The 16630-nt window shown below is 35.9% G+C and overlaps 1 protein-coding gene across 1 annotated transcript; it reads left to right on the forward strand.

The window, feature by feature from the left end:
• The first annotated feature begins 7700 nt into the window (after nucleotides 1–7700).
• LOC140149294 (protein SPEC3-like) lies at nucleotides 7701–12166 on the forward strand. Its single transcript, XM_072171562.1, has 3 exons — nucleotides 7701–7993; nucleotides 9365–9547; nucleotides 10942–12166. Exons 1-3 carry the CDS (start codon nucleotides 7840–7842, stop codon nucleotides 11160–11162), a joined length of 558 nt encoding a protein of 185 aa, XP_072027663.1. The 5' UTR covers nucleotides 7701–7839; the 3' UTR covers nucleotides 11163–12166.
• The last annotated feature ends 4464 nt before the right edge of the window (nucleotides 12167–16630 follow it).

Below are 16630 nucleotides of genomic sequence, written 5' to 3' on the forward strand. Positions count from 1 at the left end.
AAGGATTTTCCCCAACTTTCTAAAGCACATCACCGTGAGCTATATATCATAGTTTTGTCAGAATTTCCGTTTTGACTTCACCATCTTTCACTGTCGGCTGAAAAAATTTCTAAATCAACACGTGAAATCTAAAGGCTAGTACTAGCATTGTGGATCGATATCCCTGGGTTTAATAGGAATACCGGCATGGCTATAGTGTTGCCAGAACTTCAATATAGCAAAGAAATTCCCAGACCTATAGCGCTCCTACTGATCATGTTTAACCAGAACACCCAATTGGGGATTTAATCGCTGGTCGGGCAATTTGCTTTCAATGAAAAATTGACCTGGATAACCACAAAGGAAATATCGACTATTTCTGCTGGTTGCTCTCGAGATAAAAGTACTCACCATTGCCTACTTTTACTTAGTTTGACATTTTCTGAGCATGAATGGAAAAAGGGTAAAACAAAAACGGAAATTCTGACAAAACTATAACATATAGACCCACACGATGTGCTTTACAGAGGTGGGAAATATCTTTCTTTAGCAAACTATGTTAGTTTGAGACGCTAAAACATGAATTCCGTAAAAAGCTCGCAGGCGAATTCAAGGCCTATAAAAATCAAAAATATCACACTAAAAGACACAATTTGATGCTTAATTTTAACACCAGGATTTAAAAAAAATGTATATCCAAGCACCAAGTTTTTAACTGACATTACTGAAGAAAAAAAAAATATTGCTTTATATTTGACCGAGAAAATTAATTTCATAGCAAAAAGGTGTATCTCTGAATTGTGCTGATTTTTACATGTATCGATCGACTTTTAGCGCGACTAAGCATTTCTAAAGAATTGGTTGTCCAGGCGGCAGACTGATATGCAGTTAGCAGCCTGCACAACCGATTCTTTAGAAATGCTTAGTCGCGCTGAAAGTCGATCGATACATAGATGTCTAAATCTTCTTTGTTAGATTATAACTTGATCAAAAACATGCCTCGTCTTGAAGGGTATCTGTTAAGTAACTTAGATTTCTATGCTGCATCTCTTAAATTTAAAGCACGCTCGAACACCTTACCGCTCAATGGTAGAACCCATCATTGGAACGATGGTGCAACCCGTATTTGTCCATTATGTAAGAATGGGGTTGAAGATCTAAGGCACTTTATGTTTGTTTGTCACGCACTACAAAATGTCAGAGCCGCTGAATACCACACTCTTGAATATAATCTAAATGTAAACAACTTAGATTTTATCTGGCAGCTTTTTATATCAAGTGATTTAAATGTCAAGACATGTTTTATGTTAGGTATCTCCAGTGATTATTTTCTTGATGTTTATAATATTGATGTTGACTGTTTGTTAAGTATTTTTGGACTCAGCATGTAAATCATTTTTAAAAAGAGCCTGGGCCATACGTAATAATTGTATAAAGTAAGTCGACGATCTCTTATTTTATCCTTTACATGTTTAATACTCGGCTCTTCATTCTGTAATTTCACGTATATTATAGTTTGTTTTCTGTGTACAGTCCCACTCGATCTGTCGGACACCCGCTGCGATACCTACTCGATCGTAAATCGTTCACTATTAACTAGTAACAAACGCACGGCGCATGTGCGAGCCGGGAAATTCAGTTTTGGTTTTGAAACGTAAACAAAGCTGAATATCAAAACGACTCCATGCAGAAAATCACTTCTTTTTATAAAACTAAGCAAAATTACAACAATTACTTCAGGGAATATAAACACCAAAGTCATATCTAGCACATATGTCAAAAAGAAGTTGAAAATTCATCAGATAAGCGAGAAAGGGTCGAATTTTCGGTCAAAAAAATTTCGAAAAAAATCATATTTTTTGGCCTTAAAACTTGGCCATCAAAAATTCCCGTACACCACCAATTTCATGATTTTTTTTCCTCAAAAATTAACTGAGTAATCCTCATAGTGTTTTCAAGTCAATTCCCCGGGAGACGGAGAAACGGACATATAGAAAAAAAGATATTTAATTTTATTTAATTTAATCCACAAATTGACACCTGAGTCGGGGCGTTGCAAACCTGTCGAACATGTGTAGGGACCGATTCTACGGCAAGCTTGAACTTCCCGGCTCGCGCATGCGTTCACTATGCGTATACGCCCTCACTCAACCCAGTGACTTTAACGTAGCGCTGTTGCGCCTGGGCATCCGCAGCATCCCGCCCGGCCGGGTGTCTAGAGTTCGATTTTGGACTTTCACTGTTTTAAATACTGTTTTAGTTGTTTAATTTTCTCTTGTTCCTTTTACATCTTTATGTTTTTCTATATTTTGTAATACCTTTGTAAAATTGCACATGAACGCACCGTCATGTAGACGAGTGCCGCTGTTTCACAAGCGTTGTTCAAATAAAATTATTATTATTATTATTACATGTTAAAATCAGCACAATTCAGAGATACACCTTTTTGCTATGAAATTAATTTTCTCGGTCAAATATAAAGCAATATTTTTTTCTTCAGTAATGTCAGTTAAAAACTTGGTGCTTGGATATACATTTTTTACAAATCCTGGTGTTAAAATTAAGCATCAAATTGTGTCTTTTAGTGTGATATTTTTGATTTTTATAGGCCTTCAGTTCGCACGCGAGCTTTTTACGGAATTCATTTTTAGCGTCTCAAACTAATATAGTTTGCTAAAGAAAGATATTTCCCACCTCTGTAAAGCACATCGTGTGGGTCTATATATTATAGTTTTGTTAGAATTTCCGTTTTTATTTTACCCTTTTTCCCTTCATACTCGGAAAATGTCTAACTCAGTACTTTTATCTCAAGAGCAACCAACAGAAATAGTCGATATTTCCTTTGTTGTTTATCCAGGTCAATTTTCCATTGAAAGCAAATTGCCCGACCAGCGATTTGGTAGCCCAAATCCCCAATTGAGTGTTCTGGTTAAACATGATCAGTAGGAGCACTATAGACCTGGGAATTTCTTTGCTATATTGAAGTCCTAGCAACACTGTAGCCATGCCGGTATTCCTATTAAACCCAGGGATATCGATCCACAATGCTAGTATTAGCCTTAGATTTCACTCGTTGATTTTGAAAAATGGCCAGCCGGCAGTTAAAATAGTGAAATGAAAACGCAAATTCTGACAAAACTATGATATATCGCTCACGGTGATGTGCGTTAGAAAGTTGGGAAAAATCCTTCATTAGCGAACTATCTTACTTTGAAAAGCTAAAAGGTTGATCCAAAAAAGGCTCGCGGACAGAGTTTAAGCCTATCAAAATCGAAAATCTTACACTAAATGACTAAATTTCACGCCTAAGTTTAACACTAGAATTTGAAAAAAAAATACAGTATCAAGCACTACAATTTTTCCTGACATTTACTGAAAAATGAAAATGATTGCTTTTCATTTGGCCGAGAAAATTAATTTTACATCGAAAAGGTGTAACTAAAAATTTAGCTCATTTCAACACCAAATTCGATCGTTTGTATTGCCTCATTAAATGACTGAGTGAGCCTTGCCAAACAAAAGAATCGGTTGTGCAGGCTGCTAACTGTATGGTCCTGTAGCAGTCAGCCTCAATCAGCATATTCGAATTATCGATAATTGTCGGGGTGTTCCATTCTCGTAATAGGGGATCGCTGAGCCTGACATTGGTATGATACATCATGTAGTTATTGTTAACTACATGTATGCACACAACAAAGGGGCACTCACAATAGGCAATTGAACCCTACTGGTAGCGCTGTGTTGTAGCTATATGGGATGAACTAGTTAGCATCATATATCAAAAAGTATAAAAGCTATTATTTTAGTACATGCTCTATGTTTCAATTACTTATTCTTTTCCAAATATCTGAATCTTGAACCCGGTACAAGCTTTAATAACGGGGGAACATACATTTTTATTAAAAAGAAATCCTACCTTCTATCCAAACTCGCCGTGTTATTCCAATGCACATTTTGCTTCACCGGGCAGCCCTGGCTTGGTCATATTTGGAAGATTGGTGTCATAAAACCGTCACAGGTACAAATTTAGTACTTTCTGTCAATCAAGTATGGCTTATTCTCTACATGTCAATCTTTAAATAATTGGCATAGTCCTTATAATAACGGTGGTCCGCCTTGATGAGTAAATGGCAGCAAACGGCTGCCTTTCAGTGAAAAATACTCCAAAACTCGGTCAGTGGAGCTCCGCTCGTACATGTCAATAGCATCATTATCGATTGGATTAGTCGACCGTAGCGGACAATTCGGTCGCTCATTGGATTAATATTATCAGGTGGTAATAAATTGCATTGGACAATAGATTACTATAATAATGGTTTAGTACTGCATATATCGGTTTAATCTTCAATAAGCGGGTTTATGGCTGAAAAGGTCACGGTGAATTTGCCGTGGACAAAACTGCACTATGACACCATGCTCCTGGAGCATTCTCATTAATATCATACCATGATTGAACTATATACGGTATATAGGGGCCTACTTATGATGGTATTAAATTATGTAATATTGATCGCGAGGATGTAAAACACTTCCTTTTCACATGTCACTCATTTAACACAATCAGGGCTGATGAATACAGTAAACTTGAGAAAGAGCTAATCAATTTAAATGGTACTAGAGATATTTGGGAATTATTCATCTCTGGTAACTTAGACGTAAAGTATAATATGACCCTTGGAAGTGTAAATTTGTTTGATAATATAAGTAAGGCAGAAGATTTCTATCACACCTTCGATAAATTCTGTAAATCCTTCGTAAAAAGAGCATGGAAGGCAAGATCCGAATTGAGTTTGAACGCTACTGATATTTAATGTATTTATTTGTATGTGATGAATTCTGCGTTGCTAGCTGTATAATTGAATATTTGTATTTTTTTTTTCCAGCTTACAACCCATTTCAAGTCAACTTAGGTTGAGATATGCAATATCTTTTGCTTTTGTTTTTTGCATGTATATTCAATTGTGTTTAAGGGGGATCACTCAAAGTGGGAAATTGTATACATTGTTTTGTATTGTATCTTTAAAAGTAATGATGATAAGTACATAAAAGTATACATTTTCACAAAGGAAATGACACAAGGAATCCAACTAGCACGGCAGATTTCTGCCATATGGAAAAGTAGTCTCTTTTGCTCAAATAAAAGGGGTCCCACATTTAAGCAATGGGAGAAAATTGTCTTTTTTCTCTTTCAACTTCAATTATTATAAAGGGAAAGTCTTTTATTTTTTGGCTCACTCTTAATTGTCTCATGTATATATTAAACTCTACTTTCCCCGATTTTCAAGGAAATCTGATGAAAGACCTCGTCGTACAGGAGCACTAAACACCGCAAGGTATTCCCAAAATCTCACTCAATTTACTGCGAAATACACTGACATGCACCCCGTGTTATCATAAGTAGCGTGCTATAGACGGCCCTCACTTGATAATAGTCAGTCCGATTGACTTGGCTCACACGATATTTCCTAGAAATACTTTGCCAGATTCTACTCTCTAAAAAGGAATCTGATTGGTTACAAAATGCCGTCGTACAGAAAAACCATACCCTCTTCCGTACAGCCCTGCTTAGTGTGCTGTGTGGTAATGTATCCATTATGCATTGACCTCGAACGCCTCTGTACACACAGTGTGCACACACTGGAGTCGAGTATAATTTATTTAAAGAGACTTTCATAGGAAAACTTTTCCATATGAAATTAGCACTTTTTGAGAAAAGCGCCAAAATTTTTGCAGAAATCCGCCGTGCTAGTTGGATTCCTTGTCAGTGTCATTTCCTTTCTGAAAATTTATACTTTTATGTACTTATCATTATTACTTTTAAAGATACAATACAAAACAACGTCTAAAATTTCCGACTTTGAGTGATCTTGCGTGCCCCCTTAAATATGTATTTATGTTGTTTTTGAACGCACCGTTGGTTAGGCGTGTGCCACTGATATAAAAGTGTATGTTCCAATAAATAAATAAATAAATAAATAAATAAATAAATAAATAAATAAATAAATAAATAAATAAATAAATAAATAAATAAATAAATAAATAAATAAATAAATAAATAAATATGGGCAAGCAAAGCAGTGCTGTATTTCAAAAATTAGACATTGGTATGATGCTCCTGGAGCATTCTTATTCACATCATTGTATAGACAACATAAACATGCTCCAGGAGCAGATTTGATACAATTTGTTAAACCAGAGAAGATGAGAATTACTTACTTATGCCGGCAAGTAAAGCAGGGCTGTATTTCAAAAATCAGACATTGGTATGATACATCAAGCTCCTGGAGCATTCTCATTCATATTGTACAACAAGACAAACATGCTCCAGGAGCAGATTTGATATAATTTGAGGATCCCCCCCCCCCCCCCCATCCCCTGATCTACGCCTATACAAATATGCATGGGACAGCATAGTCTCGGTCCCAGCCGATTTGTGCTCCTTCGTCACTATGACAGAGGAACACAAACCGGCTGGGACCGAGACAAGGGACAGCACTATCAGTATCAAAAAGCTATGTATCGACGCTAACAATGGTGATTAGCATAGAGTCCATCCAATAAAGTACATTAATTACACTTGAACTGTCATCACAGTCTTTGATGTCACTAATTGACATTATAATTATGATCCATTTTGATATGCCAAAATGATTTTCCCTCAAATTTATCTTAAATTATATGTTGATGTAGGGTCTCATTGTGCAAAATATTTCAACAAAAATTTCAGTACATGATGTCCTTTTGAACAATATTTTAACATTACTATTAAATAAATATATAGGCCTTTATCATGTACTTTCGTAATCAATAGCAATAACATTCCTTTCTATCCAATGATACGAATAAAGGAAAGTAAAGTCTACGTGAATTTGTTTCCATCAATCAAATAATCGATTTTAATCAATTTTATTTTCATCTTTATACAAAAATACACTCCCGTTGCATAGAATACTATAGAGTGACGTCACATCATTCAGGAAGAGAACCCTGTTACTAAGCAACGTTTCCAAGCATCCCGTCTCTTACCCAGTGGCCGTTCACCTCGCCTACAGGCCTATTCGATAAACATGATAGGTGTTTTCATCTGTGACTATGGTATCCTGTACACATGCACAGCAGCACATGTATCGCTCAGTTTCATGCAATAAATTTGCGTCTATCGTGATTTCAGCAAAATGCATTTATCGAAGTAAAATAATAATTCTTTTTAAATATTATTTTACATACATGTCATTATGTGCATTATTTTATGAGTAGAGGCGTGTGCTTTTGATTAGTATAGTCCACAAAAACTACAAAAATATATTTCTCGCAAAATTTAGTTCTTTACAGGATATGCCAACCAGTCCAAGTGATTAGCATAAGAAAAGAAGTACTCCAAATCCGATCTGGTTGCTCCTTGATACAAAAAAACAATCATATCGATAAAGGCGATTAGGAGTCAGGGTTGCCATGATAGTTCCCTTTTCACATAATTGGGAGATTTTTGTTCATAAAATAATGAAGCATCTTCAAATGTCAATTCCAAAATTAAGCTTATTTTTATACTTAAATGATAAAATCCAAATATTGAGCTGTTGCACCTCCACATCTGAGCTCGTTTCGGCTACTTCGCCAAATCGGGATATTTATTAGAATGTCGTTGCGCTTTAAGGGTAAAGGTTTGCCGAATATTGCTCTTCAATATCCGGCAACTCCGTTGCTAGTATAACAATCCATACAAACACTCTCCATGACTGAGATGAGCGCCAGGTTTTGGTAGATGAACATCTAACACCGCATCAATCGGATCACATTTGGAAAGTTTTACATTTCTTTTTAGTTTTAATATTTTATTTCACCTCATCAAAGTGCAACAAAATGACGACAGTAGTTGCTACAGGTGGTGGAGGAGGTACTACAGTGGTAGTGACCAAAAATGAATCGCACAATGCCTGCCGAGCTGCAATTCCTGCTATGCACATCGGAATGGCGGTTTTCTGTCTCATCGTTAACATTTTCATGCCAGGAATCGGTAAGTATTCTTCTTTTATTGCATTAATTCATTTTATTTCATTATTTGGTCAAGTTATTAAGTCAATTTTCTGTATTAAAAACGTGATAATGTTAAAGTTTCAAATGAGGAAAAATAACGAGTGAGAACATTACTGAGAACTTGGGAATTATTCTGAAGATATTCACTGTTATTTTAGGGATAGATGTGACCCTTTTTTGGGAGCACTGAGATCCCAGTTCTTTCTAATGTGCTGGGATTATTACCTGGAATTTGTATCTTATTTTTTGTTGTCGCCTCTGACTTTCACTCCTGCTTCCTCTGCCAAGTTTTTGCGCTACACGTTGACCACGCACGCTGCAGTGGCCGTGGCACGGCCTATTGCAGATTGGGACCATTATCGATTAATTAAAATTTTGTGAATGAAATTTTAATTCTAGCATTTTGTACCTTGTAACCTTTTCTGTACTAATATATAATTACATTTGAAAAGAACTTGCATGCAAGCTGTATTATTGTTTCGCTTTCCAAGAATGTATGAACGCGAGAATGGGTTGTTTCGCGGGGATTTAAGGTGGTACTACACCCTGATAAATTTTGTGACCAATTTTGCATTTTTCCTCAAAAAATAACTACACACTGGTTACAAAAGTTATGTATTGGGGCAAGGAATCCAATTACTTCACTGAAATTTCAGTGATTAAAGACAAGTGGTTCATTATATATGTTAAAGAATGAGGTACATTCTAGCGGTACCTCTTATCATAAAATAATGTACCACTTGTCTTGAGTCACTGAAATTTCAGTGTAGTAACTAACTTGATTCCTTGCCCCTATAATATACGTAACTTTTGTTACCAGTGTGGTAATATTTTTTTGAGAAAAAATGCAAAAATAGTCACAAATTTATCAAGGGGTGTAGTAGTAGTACCACCTTAATACGATGCTGAAGACAAGACATTTCTACATGTACTAGTATGATATTACTAAATACTATTAAAAATCTTTTCCAGCTCCAGTGACATTTCATTAATTTTCCTATAGCCTACCTTTGGATGTATCGAAATAGTATTACCAATTTTGCAATGAAAAATCGATATAACCTGGCTGATAGTGCTAGTGTTCGTGCCCCTATGGACATAGACCTAATCATACCCAGGAAAATTTCACTGGAGTTGGAACAGATAATACTAAAATTTTGGGAAAAGTGGGTGCTGGTCATGGATGAGGACACAAAAACACACCAAGGATCAATAAATGATACAAGTGGATACCTAAAAGAGCCTTAAATATACGAACAAAAGAGAGCCAAGTCCTATATACACAACTAAAATTTGGGCCTAACGAATCACGATTTTAATTGGCCTTCTTTCGTTGTTGTTTTTTTAATAGGAACGATATTCGCAGGGTTTTCCGTATTCTGCTGTGCTAACAAGGGAGCTTCAGGAGGAGAAATGGTGGCAACGTTGTGTATCAACTTTTGGGTTGGATTACTACAGATAGGAACGGTTTGGTTCTTTTTCCTAGGCTGGATCTGGTCCATTATGTGGGGCGCTGCTTTCTTAGGGATGTCCGGTAAGTTGAATCATTTACATCAGATTTTGAATCAGCGAAGCCTCGACCAGAACCTTCACTATCGCTGAAAGTGTAACATGTGTTCTCGATACATGTAGATAAAATGCACGTGTAAATTTATTTTCTCATTTAGGGCCTAAATTCCGATGACAGGTTCGAAAATAATTTGATCGAGAAATCTTTACTATTAGTACCATCCACGACGACACGACTTTACTGTGTGGATCAGTTTTCAATTGTTTCAAACAATTCTGTGTGAAGTTTAAGGTTAACGACATTTATTTTGAGACATCTGTGTCTTTAGAGCAAAGTATATGCTATTTTTAAAGAGATTAAGGTGGTACTACACCCCTTAATAAATTTGACCATTTTTGCATTTTCTCAAAAACTAATAACACACTAGTAACAAAAGTTATGTATATTATACTGGTGCAAGGAATCCAGTTACTACACTGGAATTTCAGTGACTCAAGACAAGCGGTACGTTATTTATAAAAAAGAGGTACCGCTAAAATGTACCTCATTTCTTAATAGGCTATATAATAAACGAACAACTCCTCTTGAATCACTGAAATTTCGGTGAAGTAATTTGATTCCTTGTTCCTGTATACATAACTTTTGTTAGGGACGCACCATTAGATTCTCAGGGTGGGGGTAGGAAGTTTTCAAAAAAAAAAAACTTCACCCACTACATGAGCAAAAAAAAACTTCCCCCCAACACTAAAAAAAAAAAAAAAACTTTCCCAAGCTAATTGTACAACTCCATGAAAATTAAAAAAAAAAAAACTTGTCGCCAATGACGGCGCAAAAAAAAAAACTTCGCCGCCTTTGGCGGCGAAAAAAAAAATTTCTTCCCCGACCCTAACTTCCTACCCCCTGAGTATCAAATGGTGCGTCCCTTACCAGTGTGTAGTTATTTTTTGAGAAAATGCAAAATTAGTCACAAAATTTATCAGGATGTAGTACCACCTTCACCATGCTAACAATTCGCTGACTGTCATTTGGGCAACTTTTTTCGGGCGCCATGCCCGTCGTGATCGGCATTGTTTGCTTCCGAATTTACATTGCTTTACATGGTGTCATGCTTCACTGATTCTGTCGCCATAGCTACAAGCTCTTCTTTCCTCATATCCATCGTCGGTTATAGGGAGCTGGATAAACTTCTCGATCAAGAAAATAATAACTCCCAAGACTTCATGTTGTTATCAGAGAACTATCATTGACTCTAAAAACTAGCCCTAAAACTATCAACAACTCTAACCCTAAACTGTAAAGCCCGGATGTTGAAGCAAAGCTCCTCCTACTCGCTGCCACATCAATCATTTTTGTGTTATCAATTGCCATTGGTGTAATTTGTACTGACATTACTTTTTAAAATTTTCTTTTCGCTACAGCCGATTACCACAAGTCAGAAGACGATAATATCATTGTTGTAAACTCCGCTCCTCCTCCTCAACCAGCGGCACCAATCATTGTAAATAACACCACTATGATGGGAGGCCAACAAGCACCCCCTCAGCAGTATCCACCCCCTCAACAACAGCAGCAAGGACCACCACCAGCTTATCAAGGACAAGGACAAATGCCAGGGGAAGTGCAGGAACATAAAATGTAGACAGAAATCAACATACGGCCGGGATTGTTAACTTATTTGGTGACTTTTTCGCAAACAAAACGCAAGCATATGTAAAAAGTATTTTTTAAACATATGAAAAGTGCATAAAACATTTTCAATAATTCTGGCTTGTGCAAGAATTGAATGTTTTTTGATAGATAACCAAAGATAACACTCTAACAACCAATTGAACATGCTTATAATTTTGACCGCGGCGCTGTTTTTCTACAGTGAAATGTATGGAAAAAAGTATGGCATGCCGATGAATTCTGGAACAAAATAACTCAACATTTCACGTGGAAAGATGGGATGAAGATACAGGCCTAATACTCAATATTGATCGATAATGTATCATGAACTGAACTTATTGTGGAAAATGGATATTTTTTTTCGTGAATCGTGATATGATTTGGCATCACTTGACGTTTTAGAAACTTTTTGGCGAGCGTGAATTAGGGTAAACCGGTAAACCTACCGTGCTCTAGCCCTGCCCATTTATGTATGGGGAGAACCGCTCCATGTGCTTGTGAGAAGTGTTTGTGGCCAATTTCGAAATGATTAACTCAGTTCTACATTGTATGCTCTGTCCGGCTTGAAAGGTGAAGTAATTCCACGCCTTCATAAATTTATAATTATGCTGTTTTCGGTGATGTTTTAATTAATAGATGCATATAGTAATGAGGTATTAAATGGTATTGGTATACTCATTCTAAAGCAGCGTGAAACTAAGCGTAACAGTAGATGAAACCTTGCGTCCAGCCCGGGCTTCCACGATGAAACTTGGGGCATTACTATAAGGTGGAACAAAGATTTAAAATCTATGGGTGGAATTACTTCATATTTCTAGCCGGTCAGAACAAGGTTTGAGCTCTATCGTCAAGATAGCTGGTTTGAATCCAAATCAGTACTAGTAGTAGTATGACGTCAACTTTCAAACTTTTGGATTCGTTCAAAGTGTTTATAGTCTGTTGATATTTTTCGCAGCGGCGATGTCATTTCGGGTTTGCGAAAAAGAAAAGTGTTAATCATGTTAATGTATATAATTTGTGAACTTGTGAATGGGAATTGTTAACTATATACAAATCGAAATGAAAACAACAAAAATCGCAATATCGTGTTACTGATTTTTGAAGTCGGAATTGATCTAAATTTTTATTACGATTTTTTTGTGACCCAAATTTCTGGTTATTTTTAAAAATTTGCACTTTTTACCCATTCATTTTTAACACGGCACAAAATGTTTTTATTAATCATGATCAGTTAGTGAAGATATTTTACATGTTTTTTAAACATTTAATGTACTTTTAAATTCGAGTGTACCTTGAAGACTGCATCATGGTTTACTTTTTTTTCATTTATATATTTATTTTTGAACATCTAAGTACCTGACAAGTGTCGGGCACCTGGAAGCTTAAACTTCCACCGTTTGTTAAGTTTATCGTGAAACTTACAAATTTACGTCAAACATTTAAACTCTTAGGGAACGTGATGGAAAAGGGTTCATAACAATACCTGAACTTAACTTTATGAAACCCTTAATAATACTATCATTATTTAAAGACGTGTGCTGTTGATATCATAGAACCTTAATAATTGGTTTGAGGCGTTCAATTGCCCTTTTACTTTAAGAATCTCTCGTTTTCTGAGTGAGTAAAGTGAGTTTGATATGTTGAGATAATTTAGTCTCATTATTTTAATACTTGTACATGTATATATATTGTCACCTCATGTGGTATCATTATTGTATTATATTTTGTATATCTGGAAAATAAAAAGTGATGACCACAATGAAGATGATGAATGTAAAAATAAGTGTTTGTTTTATTTTTTTTATGTGTTGAAACCCGTCACTGCCGAAAATTTCGCTAAAGACCCAACCATGTGATTAAATTCACAATTTTGATTGGTCAAACGGCTGCACGTATATAGTTTTAATTAGCTACGCGTAGCTACCTGCACGTTATGACCCTAATGGCTTGCCATACACCGGGGCCATACACGTTCAATCAAGATGCGATAGATTCTAAAATTGCGCCAAGAATTTTGACCATACATGAATGTTTTAAAACTCTTAATTATAAATGTTCGACCTTGTGTCTATTCAAATGCTTGTATTAACTTTGCTGGTAGAGGTCGCAGCAGCAGATCCAAATGATGTCTGAATGTGCAGAATAAAATTTGCATCTGTTGAAAACATAGTACATTCACTCATATCAGTTATTGTTTAGCTTTAGTGTAAAGCTACTTTTTGTGAACAGTATTTTTTAAACTTTTACGGTGCCACGGTCAAAGGCATCCGTTTTCCTTTCTAATTAAAGATTTAGTAAACTTCCAAGTTGAAGAAACAAACGTATGATCTTGTTTTTGTTCTTGAAGGTACTGTATTAAAGCAGTTGACAAGATTACAAAAATAGAGTCAAGGATTAAATCTGTTAAAATTATATTTTACTTGCAAAAAATAATAACGTATCTGGGATGTAATAAAAGGACGCATGCACTGTAAAACTCTGCTGTAAAACAGACCACCTCGATGCATAGACGGTCGTATAATGGTATGGCCCATTCTCATTGAATCTGGTCAATTGACTTATAAATCAAAATTATCTGAATCTCGATTTTGTTTTAAAGTCCGTTTAAAGGAGTATGATAAGAAACAAATCCAGTCATTTGAAGGACATAGGCCTACATAATCCAACCAATTCCAAAATACCTACTGGTTATATTAAATTTCTCATGTTATTTTATGCTATGGATTTTTAAATAATTAATAGTAGGCCTATGTCTTATTACTATAGCTCCTTACGAAAAAAAAACAAGATATAAGTTTGTAATTTGTTATAGACTCGTGTATACAACCACGGTAACGTAAATTACAAGGTAACATACGTTGACTCTAAACCAGAATTTCAAAAACGAAAGATATGAAAGATCCACGAATAACAATTCGGAACTTCATATTTTGGTGCAAACTTAGGAGGCTATTATTTTCGTCGGAAGGGGGTCCCAAATTTACAAAAAGTCGGCACCAATAATATTGCGACCCCCCTATTAAGGCAACAAAATTTTTATGACCCCCGCCACCTTTGATACACCTTGCCCCCTAAACAGGCTAAAATTGTATTGAAATCAGTCTTTTTGAATAAACACACTACCTGTGGTGACTCCCTAAATTTTGGTCATCAAAATTTATGACCCCCCCCCTATTTTTCTTTCCAAAAATTTATGACCCCCCCCCCCACCCCCGTATATTTGGGACCCCTCTTCCGAAGAAAATCACAGCTCCCTTAGTGACCTGAAGTTGAGAAGCTGATGTATTAACAATATTACGCATGTGTTCTTGTAAACGCTGCAAAATTGTCTTTGTAAACAAACCTGAGAGACAATGAACTTGATTTGTGGGTACTCATTTTTATGGGTTGCCAGCATAGCTGGGAGGACCACTTCGCAATCCGTTGTTGTCAATTTTTCGTCCCATTTTTAGTCATTTTAATGACACTTTATACTCTTTGTCGTCCCCATTTTATCCCTGAAAATTTTATGTGGGGAAAATTTCCCCACGCCGCCGCGCCACTGCTTTACCAAGACAGTGAACATGCCCAACACGAAATTTTTTAAACACCGTGGACAACATGAATTTGACCAGATTTTGTGAGATAGGGCCTTGGGTTTATATAATTTCGCCCAACCTTTACTATGTTATTTCACAATCAATAATATCTTAGGAGCTATACATACATAAAAGCTCTTGGCGTTCACAGAATTTTACATAACAAAAGTTGCTTTTTGGTTGCTAACGTAAACACTTACATCGAAATCGATTGCGGAAGCTGGTATCAAACTCATCCAAGGTTGGCACATGGCAAATTGACAGTCGCCAATAACTTGGCCTAGGGGACCAGCAATTTAGGCCTATTCGTGTAAATTTTTCTGACATGCTTCCAATTATTTTCGCAGTATATTACCGAGATCGCTTTTATTTATTTTTTATCTTAAATTTTGAATGTTGGTCCTCTTTATGTTTTGATTAAAACAATATTTGCCATATAAAACCAGAGAAGAACTCTTCTCTGATGAAACATGTAGCCCAATTCAATACTAATCAGTGAAAGAATTGCAGTCACACAATTCAAAGACTTGACACAAGTCTAAGAAGATATTAATGTTAATAATTTTGTGTTAATTGTTTGAATATTTCAATTTCTTTTTATTAATACAATTGTTAAATACATTTTTGTTTCATCTGGGGAGATCATGGAAACAACATATCCCTTGCCTAAAAACCTGCACTGTAAATTGGCCAGAACACATGGAACGCGTTCATTAATGTAACGGTTTTTTAACACATGACACGTGTTCAACTTATTTAGAGAACACTAGTGTGAACACCTGAGACGTGTTCATAAGATACAGTTGAACACATGACACGTATAATAAGCGTTCTAAAATATTTCAGAACATCAGTGTTCCAACTACATGAACACCAATGTTCAAAGGAAACAAAGCAAGACATAAGGAAATAAGAACACGTGTCAAGTGTTCAAAAGGTGTTAAATATGTGTTCTAAGTTTTGAAAATGTTGTCTTATTTTTCAAACAAATATTAATGTAACAATGTTTCCTTTTTGTGATAGTGCTAGGTAAGGAGACACTATTTAAGGCAAATTTTAGTATGGATATGCAAACATCTTTTCATAACTAATCTTGGAAACAGACAGAACACTAGTGTCAAGTGTTCTATGACTTTTACAGTGTATCTGCAGGGGCGTCGTCAGACCTTTTTCATTAGGGGGGTGTAAAAGTCAATGATTGCCGATGAGCCGTCTGTGTGCCGACATACCAAATACTAGAGCGGTTGTCACCATAGCTGAACCATCACCCTGACCATGTTGCATCAGCCGGGGGGGGGCTTTGTTTTCATTTGACACCTTGGGGATCATAGACATACCTTCTTAGCATTTCGAAATAGACCAAAATATGAATACTGACCCAGGGGCTTATGAGGAGTGTCACCCCGGTAGGGAAATAATTTTTAATATATTCTTATTTATATGGACCATTTATTTACTTTTACAGAAATTTGCGGGCATGATTTATTAGGGGCGTGGTTATTAATTGATTAATAATTAATTAGCTAAATAAGTTCAAACAGGCAATTATTGTTGTATCTCGAAAGTTGCCAAACCTATGTTAGGAGCCCTATTGTGCGACTTCTGATTATGCCTACAATTTAACCCATACATAACAGCTGAATAAAACAGTATGTTCTTTGTTAATTTCTTGGACAAGTTTTCTCTATTATTGTAGGCCTATAAATTGTGGCACTCCAATAGTTAAGTGACATGCACATGATGTGTGGTCTTAATTTTCAACATTGGCGGAATTGAGGGAAGATCCTATACAAATAAGTTCTTCGGGGGAAGATTCTTAATTCTAAAAATTTCCAGGTAACATAAGGCCAAATAAAAAAAG

Source organism: Amphiura filiformis, chromosome 1 (genome assembly GCF_039555335.1).
Source record: "Amphiura filiformis chromosome 1, Afil_fr2py, whole genome shotgun sequence".
Classification (NCBI taxonomy): Eukaryota; Metazoa; Echinodermata; class Ophiuroidea; order Amphilepidida; family Amphiuridae; genus Amphiura; species Amphiura filiformis.

Bases quoted from the DNA above. Each gene is read 5' to 3' on its own strand.
- LOC140149294 (XM_072171562.1), top strand. From the start codon at position 7,840: ATGACGACAGTAGTTGCTACAGGTGGTGGAGGAGGTACTACAGTGGTA. The intron at 7,994-9,364 runs GTAAGTATTCTT...TTTTTTTAATAG, and splicing joins CATTTTCATGCCAGGAATCG to GAACGATATTCGCAGGGTTT. The intron at 9,548-10,941 runs GTAAGTTGAATC...TTTTCGCTACAG, and splicing joins TGCTTTCTTAGGGATGTCCG to CCGATTACCACAAGTCAGAA.